The following is an 11,416-nucleotide window of genomic DNA, read 5'->3' as shown; positions in this document are numbered from 1 at the left end:
ATGTGTTATTGCATTTAGGATTACAAAAATCAATACCTTCTATCCAGAGATTTTTCAAATTAGGGGCAGCGTTTGAATCATACATATCTTGTTGAGCCTTAGTCAGAAATGATGTTATCATTGTCACAATTTGATTGTATTTCTTTTCATTTTGGTTTTGGTTTGCTTCATGAAAAAGTCGGCCTCCCAACGTTTGAACGTGTGTTTTTTTGTTAACTTTTTTTCTTCTTCCTGGCGTGGTTGCTTTCCGAAACCCGAAAAAAAGACGAGACGGCCAAGACGCTCGCCTGACGTCATTTTCCCGCGACGGCCCGGAAGCAGCGACCCCCCCAAGAGCCAAAATGGAGCCGAGGCGCAGTGAGCAAAGTGAGGGAAGTGATATCGGCTGGGAAAGCAAACGGAGCATTTTGACGGGCTAAAGAACGAAGTTAAACAAGTCCCTTAGCGACGCCGGTAGGTATTAATCTTGTCTTTGACGTCGTCGGGGCCAAAGCGCGCGCGTGTATTTGCGGCTACCTTAGCATGCTAACATGTTGAGTCACGACAATTTTTGCCGAAAGATGCTCACAATATTCCCTAAGCTTCATGGCCTCGCTATGTTCGTCCGTAAAGAATCCCGTTTTTTATTGCTATTTATTTCCTTGACTTGAACGTGACGTCGCCGACGTTGCGCTGCTCCCACAACACGTGACAACCAGGAAAACAAATGTCTGGCGAGCATCTCAACTTTGGACGCTGCTCTGCCTTTTAGACTCGACACGCGCGGTTCAAACGTGATTGCGATGGAATGGACTAGTTCATGGTCAAAACATCACAAGGCAACGCAAGATTGCACAGTAATTACTTACGGATAGGCAGCGGTTGTTTTGCCGTGACCGGCAACTCCTGCTGGCGTTATTTTTTGCCGTGCTGGGATGAAAGTGCTGGGCCTGCCGCCAGAGATACGCCTCTTGTTTTCCCGTTTCACATCTCTCAATAGATTTCAAATAGATTTCGCGTTTGAGCCCGATTGACAATTCAGAACATCCGGGCATTTCTGATAGTTCTCTCCCCAATGCGACGCAACGCAAATGCTTCCTTTACACGATGAAAACAAACGGCGGATTGTATTGCTTTTGTTTGTGACTCGCAAACAAACCGGGCCGATTGTTCTAGTAGTCATTTCATCACATTCTGAAATCAAAAATAATCCCCACAAATCATTTACAACGACCCAAAGTCCAATGCTTTTTAATGAACGCAGACGGTCCTTTCACAGAGTAAGACCGCCATTTTGATTTGTGACGTCATCTCGGAATTGCCAATCGCTTCCAGGTCATGTGACCTATTTACTCAAAATGGGTGTGGAATCCTAGTACTTTGCCTGCCGCATGTCATACGCCTCTTGTTTTCCCATTACACAAATGTAACAATGAGCCTTTTAGTTGAATAGCTTCCAGATCATGTGACCCATTTACTCTAAATCAACGTGGGATGATCGTGTCGATTTAACCATAACTTCTGCAATAGGGGCACGCTCAAATGAATTTGGCCGGAGTCCGGATACGTCGCGAATATCCAACTATAAACTAACGTTCCACGGTCCGTCTTCCAGATGACTGATAACTGTCTGGAGTCGTCCAGTAATTTGGTCTGTAGATTTGTCGCAACTTTGCTACGCCAAACTGTTCAATTCTTATTGAACACGTGAAACAAAACGGCTCGTTTCCAAACAAACGCGGGGGAGTACAATGAAAAGGTCCAAAGTGGTATTTTGTGACACGAAGGAATAAAGCCGGGCGAGCGCTCCGCCTACGAGCCGGTACACGTTCGCCGCCGCAGAATTTGTGCTGGCAGTTTTCGCGCAAATCAGCGTTACTGATAATATTCAAGTCGCAGTCAGACACGTTGAATCCAGTATTTTGCCAATACTTTGACTGCAGAATGCAATCCGTTGTCAGGTTCAGATCATGGATGGACAGCCGTCGATCTTTGATCACGCCAGTCTTGCTGCGGATGAAGATTGGTGCTAATGGTGCTTGCCTTTGTGCATTTAAGGGGCGATGGCGCAGCGATGCGGCGCCTGCACGTGGAAGCGACACATCTGCGAGCAACTGAAGCTTCGCGACCGTCTGCAGCGGCACGGCTTCGAAGAGCTCGTCCATCAGTGTGAGTGACTCCGTTGATGGCTGAACGCAGACCAGTAGATGGCGTCAACGTCACGTTGGCGACCCGCCACGCGGGCCTGTCCAATTGTTCGATTCCCCCACGTTTTGGTGTGTTCAACGCTGATATATTCGTACCTTCTGACCAGACGGTAAATGCCGTCAAGCAGGAATGGGCAATTTATATGCTGGGCGTGGCCACAATTTGTCATCAGCGCTAACGGGGGCCACGTAGCGTCATATACGTATGCTGCTCTTAATATTACATTTCTCGCTGCATGTATGAAAGATGCAGCCTTTAGCATCGATGGCTTTCAACAGTCCTAAAATAAAGCCTTTTATTAGGCCGGCGGCCCGCCAGGCTAAGCCTCCTGTGAGTTTGTGGCTGCCGAGCCTTGAGTGTCTCATAGAGGACACATCCCACTGATGTCCGCTAGATGTCACTCTAACTCAATCCAAAAATCCTTTTTCCTGGCATGGTTGTCACGTGGCCATTTTCTGGGGATGTACCGGAAATGAGAAATGCTTGGCCGGAAAAAAATGATGCCAATTTATTATTAGCATTGCTTTTATTATAATGAATTGAAATTATAATATTATTATAAAATATGTAGGCCTATTTAGCACAGGCATTTAAAAAAGCACAATATAAATTGAAATGCGTCCCCACCACAGACATCAGAGACATGTTGGCGAATGGTAGATTAAACACCGAACGCGGGGCGAGCAACTCAGCATTTTCTGGCGGTGCAATTGCGCTTTATAGTCAATGTACAGTAGTTCGCACCGACGGGCAGGGATGCGTGCGGTGCAAACGTACATTAGCATCCATCATGTTGGGGCCCTTCAAACAATTGACGGGCGATGACTTGAGCAGCAGAACGGAACATGGATCGCTTCCGATCCGTAAACGGCGACGCCACGGGAGTCGAGCGCATGGCGAAAAAGGAGCGCGTGAATGAACGGTCGCCCATGAAGGTACTCCACAAAGTCCTTTGCGTGCGTCTTCCAGACAATCGTCTGCTGGAGAAGTCGGACCTGCAGGCCGTCCTGTCGGAGCGCTACCAGGCGGACAAGTACGAGGTCGCCCGAGGACACGAAGCTGCCACGTGAGCGCCAAAGGCGTGCGTCTCGCCACCGTTGCCGGCTGTGTTTGTAAGGCTGACTTGGTGTGTGGCTCGCAGGGCGGCGGCTGACGGCAGTCGCGGCGACATGCTGGCGCTGCAGCAGGAAATGGCCGACATGAGGATCCGCCATCAGGAGGAGCTGACGGAGCTGCACAAGAAACGAGGCGAGGTGCGTGCGTGCGTGCGTGCGTGGGCGTCCAAAAGTCGGGCTGATTTTGTGCAGGAGGTCGTTTTCACCGGTGGCCGACCGGCGCCTTCCGGGTTCCTAATTCCAATCGTAACATGTAGCGCCGCATCAAATGAACTTTTTGCTTTGATTCGGCCATCTTAACGTCATCGTTAACAACAAAAAATGACTCACAACGTCCACACACATCGTCAAATGTTTCTTACAAAAATACTGAAGTAAGAGCGCCGTTTGGTGCCATTCAACTCACAACAAGCTGCTTTTAAAAGTCAACATTTCAACATGGCGCCATCCTCGGTCTTACTTCCCACTGGCGCGGAATTGGCTGATGGGCGTGTCCTATCCAGATGTCGTTGTAAAGCCGCCGTCGTTCTCAGGCTCATTTGCGGAATGAAGCGCACGCGGTCGGCTTTTGCCGCAGATGTTGAAAGGCGGCGGTTGCTTTTGCTCTTGTCCCGCAGCTGGCGCAGACCGTCATCGAGCTCAACAATCTGATCCAGCAGAAGGACAAGGAGATCCAGAGCAACGAGGCCAAGTCGGTCGCCGCCTACAGCGAGTGGTGGGCCGCCGGCCCGCTTGCGTGCGCTGACCGCCCGCTCGCTCGCTCGTCTGCTCTTTCAGGATGCTGGAGTATCAGCAGCGGATGGCCAACCTGGAGGGAGACTGCCGAGACCTCAACAACGGCCTGCAGGTACCGCGCTTTGAGGGAACGCATCAAGTAGCATTTACTTGCATGGAATTGGATCGGCATCCAGTTGGAATATTCCAGGCGGGCACGTGTCGATGATCATGTTTCAGCCATCCGTTTTTCAAAGCGCGTATCCTCACCAGGGTCGCGGGCGTGCTGGAGCCTATCCCAGCTTTCTATGAGCAGTTAGCGGGGTACACCCTCAATCATAGAACTTATTATTAGTACTTCATGCGATCACAATCATCTTTAATGGCCAAATAAGTCCAAAAATGGATTCCAGTAGTTGCGTGTTGATAAATTATAAGTTGTAGCGCATATTTCAAAGAAGCAAACGGCTAGCTTTGCCTCAGGGTTATGATGAGCTTCACTCTAAACCCCATTGACAGGCTAATGGCTAGCATCTATGTTGCAGCATTTAGCAACAGTCGGGGACGAACGGCACTCCCAGTCATATATTCTTCATCCTCAGCCAAGATTGGCCAACATTCGTGCCACGCTGAGCAACCGGAGTCGAGACGGTATCCATCTGTCGGTCCTGTAGCGTTGTGAGCGTGTGTCGCGCAGGACCTGGAGCGGGCCAACCAGACTCTGAAGGACGAGTACGACGCCCTGCAGATCACCTTCAGCGCTTTGGAGGAGAAACTGAGGAAGACCACGTTGGACAACCAGGAACTGGTCTCGCGCTGGATGGCCGAGAAGGCTCAGGAAGCCAACCAGCTCAACGCCGAGAACGAGAAGGACAGCAGGTCGGTGGGGGAGGACGGACGCACGGACGGACCGTCGGACCGTCACGTGTCTGACTCTTAACCCGTGCGCTCATCTCGCCCCCTCCCAGACGCAGACAGGCTAAACTGCAGAAGGAGCTGGCGGACGCCGCCAAAGAGCCGCTTCCTGTCGACCCGTTGGTGAACTTGTGGCTTAGTCGAGCGGGTGGACGCGGCGCCCGCGCTGACTTGTTGTTCTCCTCAGGGACGACGACATTGAAGTTCTGGCCGAGGATTCCGGGAAGGCGGGCGGGGAGCAGCCGCACGGGCGAGCGCTCGGCAGGACTCCCAGGTAACGCAAGTTAGTCGGGAAAAAACACCACCTTCGAGTCATTTCTCCAAACAAATGACAATATGAGATTCGAGTTGAATTTGTTCCATCACCAAGCAATGGCATTTCTAAGGGAAATGTCCTTCGTCAGTGGGAAAGCGCCATCAATCAATCCCACCCAATAGCCTCAAGGTGGCGTCAAAGTAATACTTTTATCTTGTTGCGTCAATAAAGGAAAGAAAAAGCCAAGCTGCAAATGTTTGTCTAAGGTACAAGGTGAATCCAAGTTTTCTGTCTTTCAGTAAGAAAATGTCAGCGCTGCCCCCTGCTGGTCTGCTGGATTCCATCTCCAACATCTTCGGGTGCGTGGACACACACGTGACGTTTGCGTTTGTGTGCGGCTGATTGGACGTCATCTCTTCCTCTGCAGACGGCGAGGCGCAAACTCCTCGAGTACGTCTCCGGAAAACAGCGAGGCGCCGTCGGGGGCCTGCGTGGAGGTTCGAGTCCCGTCCACGGCGCTCCACGTTTTTGTAAGGAAGCGCAAGACTCTGTTGACAATTTTAGTGAAACTCGTCTGCTCGTTTCGCTCGCTCGTCTTGTTTGTGGCAACTCAGTGGCCTAATGGTAGAGTGTCGTGGGTTCAATACTCGGCCAGGTCATACCAAAGACCATCAAAATGGGAGCCATTTGCCTCCCTGCTTGACATTCAGCATTTAAGGGTTGGAATTGGGGGGGGGGTTCGATCACCAAATGATTGCTTGAGCGTGGCCCCCCCTGCTGCTGCTCACCACTCCCTCAGGGGATGCCTCAAATGCGGAGAAAGGATTTTGCCCCACTTAATTGGCGGTGACAATCAGTGGTACTTTAACTTAACCGCTGATCAGGCAAGGTTCTTCTCTGACTGGCGGAGATTAAGTTTCTGTTTCAAAATGGCTGCCAAAAGGGGGCCCAAATTGTACAAGTGGAGGCGTCAAAATAGTCGCATGCCCTAAAAAGTCCACTTGACTAACTTTGGCTGTGCATCTCGCCAATAAAAGACGCCTTCTTGCCATTTTACAACATGAACGAACTTGTCAGTGACCTAAAAAAAAAAAGTAACTCCCATCTGTCCATTGCCAAGTAGAACGATTCCATCCAATGTACTCGCATGTGATCGTCCAAATCAGATTGTTTTTGTGACACTTTGGCAAATAATGCAAACGGAACATTTTTGTTGTCCACAAGAACAAAACAAAAAAGCGACGTCCCTTCCAAAGGGTTTTTCAGCGACGTGCCGGCATGTGTGAGTTGGACGGCAGCTATCGAATGTTTTGGTGCCTTTTGGGATATCCTGATGAAAATTCTGTCCAATAATTGAGAGCTCTGTTCAAAATGAAAAATTGATAGAAAAAGGACAAACGACACCTTTGACTTGATGAGTGACTGACCCAGCAACTGCTTTTCATTTTTCACAAAAAGCCCAGCAGCAAACGGGATTTTCTTCTCCACAAAGCTGAGTGACATCACGTCACAAACTCCGTAACCATTTTTCACGGCTTAAAATGTACCGCAAAAGCTCGGTGATGTTTTGACGTTTGGGGTGGCAGCCCATTGGAGAAGGCGGCCGGGCTGGCTGAGTGCAAGACCACATCGGGGGGAATTTTTTTTTTTTAATTTGTGGCAATTTCCTGTCATTTGAAGGTAGCCACATTTTCAAAAGGCATCGCACCCAAAACTTTTTCTGCCGCGCAAAAGCTCCATTTCTCTGCAACGTGTTTGTTTCGAGAAATCTTTGCTAATCGGCGCGTGTCGTGCGTCTGACGCGAGCGGTGTGTTTTGTGCAGGAAGCGCACGACGGCGAGGTGAACGCGGTGCGATTCAGCCCCGGCTCGCGTGTCTTGGCCACAGGAGGGATGGACCGCAGGGTCAAGCTGTGGGAGGTGGTGTCAGGTGGGTTGCGCACACACACGCACGCACACACTTGTGGCAAAAGGTCGATGATGAGCAGTAAAAGGTCTGATGACCCGCAAAACCCTCCCGCCGCCGGCACGCTTCCGAGTAGCGACGTGTCGGCGTACCGGAGGCCTCGCTCACACCAACAGGAAGTGACATCATATCGGGAGTCTGTGCGCAGATCTTCTCAGCTCCTTCTGATCACGTCCAACAACGACAAGCCACCAAATTGAGCGTGCGAGCGGGAGGGGCGGGGCTAATGATTTCCAGTTTTCAAGCTGAGACCTTGAAAAGATTGCATTGGTTTGAAAGCCGTTTTGTGGAATTCTTGACGCTGATTTTCATGGATGCGTTGTTAGACTTCCACTCTACAAATTGGACTTCTTTTTCTTGAAGACGCCATTTGTTGAACGCGCGTGTGTGTGCGTGCGTGCGTGCCTGCAGGTCGCTGTGAGCCCAAAGGAGCGTTGACCGGCAGCAACGCGGGAATCACCTGCATCGACTTCGACAGCGCCGTAAGTCTTCTTTTCCTGCTCCATCTTGAATCGTCTGCTCGGCCTCAGTACGACTTCGTTATCCGAGGAGCCAAACGCAAAACATGTGTTGTCATTTGATTCCTTTGCGTCCCAATAGAGGGAGACACTTCCAAAAAAAAGATCTAGAGGGGGGGGGGGGGGGGGGGCGGGGCACTCTTTTAGTTTTTCTGGTTTAGCGGATGTCTGTTTTTGCGTCGTCTCGGTTCATGTGTGCTGAGAACTTTTCATGCTGCATGACAACAAATAAGAAAGAAACTAACCAACTCAAATTGAAATAATGAGATGGGGCGGCCTGAGATAATGACGATGTTCCGGGTTCGCCGCTGGCAAATGGTGGAAGTTGACTGATGCACCCACCTCTGATGATTTGTGTGTGCGTGCGTGCAGGGTTCGTACCTGTTGGCCGCCTCCAACGACTTTGCCAGTCGCATCTGGACTCTGGACGACTACAGACTGAGGGTCAGTCGCAGAAAAAGGCCAGTCTTGTTAGTGTGCATGTCAAGGTTTGATGCTTTCATCATTTCCGCCATTCGTTCTTCACCACCGTAAAGTAGACCACTTTTTTCTTCTCCTTCAAATGTCGTTTGTCTTGTTTAAAGTCTGAGATTGGGACAGGCCGGAATGCTCAGTAGTCGAGGTTAGGGTGCAAATGGACAAACAACGATTAAGATAGCGGAAGCTAATGGATCGTCACATTAATCGACTCTTGATCATCAATCAATCAATCATTTGTCAAACGGCGATTGTCCAAATGGTCGTCGTGTCGTCGCGTCAACAGCCCATCTTGTCTTTTTTTTTTTTTGGAGCCTTCCATGAAAGCCGGCTGACCATCTCTTGGCTTTTTTTCAAATGAAAACATTTGTCAGCATCGGCTTTCATTTTGCAAAACGTTGACGGTTTTCTGACAGATGTTGCGGGCCAAACCACTAACAAGGGGGGGGGGGGGGGGGGGGCATTTGAGTGGCGTTCGGTCCGACAGCTTAAAAATGAAATTTAAAAAATATATCTTTTTTTTTTTTTTACCTTTTTCAGATCTCTGCTCACATCAAGTTGTTAAGCAACAAAACACCAAGATGGAAATATTTGATTAGGTTTTTTATGGCTGCATATCGGCAGTGGTTGAACTCAAGTCAACAAATAAATTTATTCTTGACTTTGGAAATGAAGAATGTCAAAACGGACCATTTTCAATTGGCTGAAAGTCACATGATCAGCGGGCTGGTTTCCGATCACGTGATCAGATTGGGACATTTACTAGTGCGCACAAAAAAAACTATTATGGAAGACAATTTTTGTCGCACCGGGGTGAAAGGTCATGTGGTTGAATATTGGCAAAGGTCCGTGATGAGAAGTAAAAAGTTCTGAAGTGGGACGAGGCAGCCGCCAGGTGGGCTCCCGGCAGCGCCTGCCGTCGTGTTCGAGTGACGCGCGATGCGAGGTCACGCCGCTTGTCATCTCAAACGTCCTCGTCCACTCTCGCCAACTGTTTGACACTCGGGAGGGGGCGGGGTCATTATTTGGCTCTTGTTTTTTGCCCAGCGTGTGATGTCATTTTGTGAAAGCTGCGTTTCCACTCTTGAACGTAACTTTTGGTCTGGGCAGCACACGCTGACGGGACACAGCGGGAAGGTTCTGTCGGCTCGCTTCCTGTTGGACAACACTCGCATCGTGTCGGGAAGCTACGACCGAACCCTCAAAGTGTGGGACCTCCGCAGCAAAGTCTGTACGTGATTGGCCGCCGCCGCCGCCGCTCGCTCGATGGCGTGACTCCGCCGACCTCCGCTTTGTGTCCGGCAGGCATGAAGACGGTGTTCACCGGCTCCAGCTGCAATGACTTGGTGTGCACCGAGCAGTGCGTCATGAGCGGCCATTTTGACAAGAAGGTCCGCTTCTGGGACATCAGGTCAGTGAGCTGCGCCAGTCAGGTTTGGGGGAATTTGGAAAATCCGATCCGACGCTGCTTTGGTTTCAGGGCGGAGAGCAGCGTGCGGGAGTTGGAGCTTCTGGGCCGGGTGACGTCTTTGGACCTGAACCACGAGCGCACCGAGCTGCTCACCTGCTCCAGAGACGACCTGCTCCAGATCGTCGACCTGCGCACCAACGCCGTCCGGCAGACTCTCAGGTCCGTCTTTGAAGACCGCGCGACGGGACTTGAAAAGCGACTTGTTGTGACGTGAACGCGCTCACGCTTGTCTTGTCGTCTTCAGCGCCGACGGCTTCAAGTGCGGCGCCGACTGGACCCGAGTCACCTTCAGGTGGGTTGCCTCGCAAAGTCCAAATGGCAATCAGCCATGGATGTTTGTTATCCTTGGCTTTGTTTAGCACACCGTGTCGGTACGTTTTGATTGGCAACGCAAAGGAGACGTCAATCGTTTACCTTGGAAAACGATGTTGAACATTTTTGTCGATTTTCACACGTTTTGCGGAAACAAACTAATAATGGAATCATAATAAACGTATGTTTGTATTTCCTGTTCAGTTGGGCATAATTCATGTCCTGCTTTTTAATAAAGGGAAAGAATAAAAAAAAATGTATATCCGATTAATCGATGTAATCCTTTCATATTTGTATTTGCAGATTTTTGACTTGCAATCTTTGTCATAGTGGTTCTTTGAGAAACGAGTGACTTGACATGTTTTGCGAGTCATCGTTCAGACTATTTATGTATTCATGTCAATTTCATTTTGCTTTGACTTATGACACACATGACATGACAAACAAGTAGTAGTTTGGAAGATAGCGGGGGGGACAAAAAACACGATTTACACTTTGTTGATTTCAAAATCGCCTTGAGAATGTGCTGGCTCCTCTTTGTCTTTATTGTACTGCCCCCGCTGACTGGTTCCCTTTTTCTGCTTCCTGATGCCCGTTTTGATTGTTTTGGCATCCAAACATTAGCTTTAGCACCGCTAGCTTGTGTGAAGATGTTTGTGACTTTGCTTTTAGTCCCGATGGAAACTTTGTGGCCGGCGGCTCGGCAGACGGCGCGCTGTACATCTGGAACGTTCTCACAGGGAAAGTGGACCGAACGCTGGATCGCAATCACAAGTAAGACGGCCCGCCTGGCTCGGGCCCCGCCCATTCCCGAGTCACGTGACTTGATTGCAGTTATTGAAGGTCACGTGAATTCCGAGATTTGTTTGTAAATGTTTGAAGAGAAATTGCTTCAAATTGTCTCATTTTGCATACATAAAATAATAATAATTTTAATCATTCAAATTTGGCAGGATTGTTTGACATTCCACTCGATGTGTAAAAACTGTTGGATTTTTTGTTTTCCCTGAAAAAAAAAGTGAATGTTGTTGAGGGTACGTTTTTGCATACGTATTGACTCCTCCACGAGTGTTTTTGATGCTGCAAATATTTTGTCAATCACGTTGTTGTCGCATCTTGCAGCTCGGCCATCAACGCCGTTTCGTGGTCGCCGTCGGGCGTGTACGTGAGCAGCGTGGAGAAGGGCAGCAAGGCCATCCTGTGGTCGGACGTGTGACGGGAGGACCGGACTGCATCTCGCCGCCGCCCACGCCTTTTTTCCCCCCCCTTTTTTTTTTTAACGCGGGCAGTCCGCCGGCCGAGGCGTCGCGACGACGAGGCGATGGGCTGGCTGTGCCGCAGCGCACGTGTACGGAACGCCAACAAACTCTTTTAGCGTAACGTGTGAGCGAGCGGGACTGTTGACTTGTCAGTCTCATGTTGACTTTTGTACACACGGCAAGTGAATAAAGACGTCCAAGCCATGTCGGCTTCCTAAGCTTCAGTG

At 49.8% G+C, this 11,416-nt stretch overlaps 1 protein-coding gene across 1 annotated transcript; it reads left to right on the top strand.

Annotated features, from left to right (window-relative positions):
• The first annotated feature begins 302 nt into the window (after positions 1-302).
• Positions 303-11,393, top strand: atg16l1 (ATG16 autophagy related 16-like 1 (S. cerevisiae)). The gene is made up of 20 exons (XM_086080004.1): positions 303-453; positions 2,038-2,148; positions 3,157-3,253; positions 3,329-3,440; positions 3,920-3,993; positions 4,080-4,149; positions 4,714-4,895; positions 4,985-5,050; positions 5,119-5,205; positions 5,487-5,546; positions 5,615-5,717; positions 7,011-7,116; positions 7,564-7,634; positions 8,043-8,114; positions 9,258-9,378; positions 9,453-9,558; positions 9,628-9,777; positions 9,863-9,910; positions 10,603-10,704; positions 11,053-11,393. Exons 2-20 carry the CDS (start codon positions 2,043-2,045, stop codon positions 11,144-11,146), a joined length of 1,827 nt encoding a protein of 608 aa, XP_085936130.1. The 5' UTR covers positions 303-453; positions 2,038-2,042; the 3' UTR covers positions 11,147-11,393.
• Positions 11,394-11,416: the final 23 nt, after the last annotated feature.

This window comes from Leptonotus elevatus, chromosome 7 (genome assembly GCF_054856555.1).
Source record: "Leptonotus elevatus isolate MCC_2025b chromosome 7, RoL_Lele_1.0, whole genome shotgun sequence".
Taxonomy (NCBI): Eukaryota; Metazoa; Chordata; class Actinopteri; order Syngnathiformes; family Syngnathidae; genus Leptonotus; species Leptonotus elevatus.
The sequence above is the reverse complement of the archived record's forward strand: the minus strand, read 5'-3'. Positions and strand labels throughout refer to the sequence as shown.

What these genes read in the sequence shown, in the direction of transcription:
- atg16l1 (XM_086080004.1), top strand. Translation starts at nt 2,043, where the DNA reads ATGGCGCAGCGATGCGGCGCCTGCACGTGGAAGCGACACATCTGCGAG. An exon ending in ACCTCAACAACGGCCTGCAG is followed by an intron (nt 4,150 to 4,713) that starts GTACCGCGCTTT and finishes TGTGTCGCGCAG; the next exon opens with GACCTGGAGCGGGCCAACCA. An exon ending in TCCATCTCCAACATCTTCGG is followed by an intron (nt 5,547 to 5,614) that starts GTGCGTGGACAC and finishes CTTCCTCTGCAG; the next exon opens with ACGGCGAGGCGCAAACTCCT.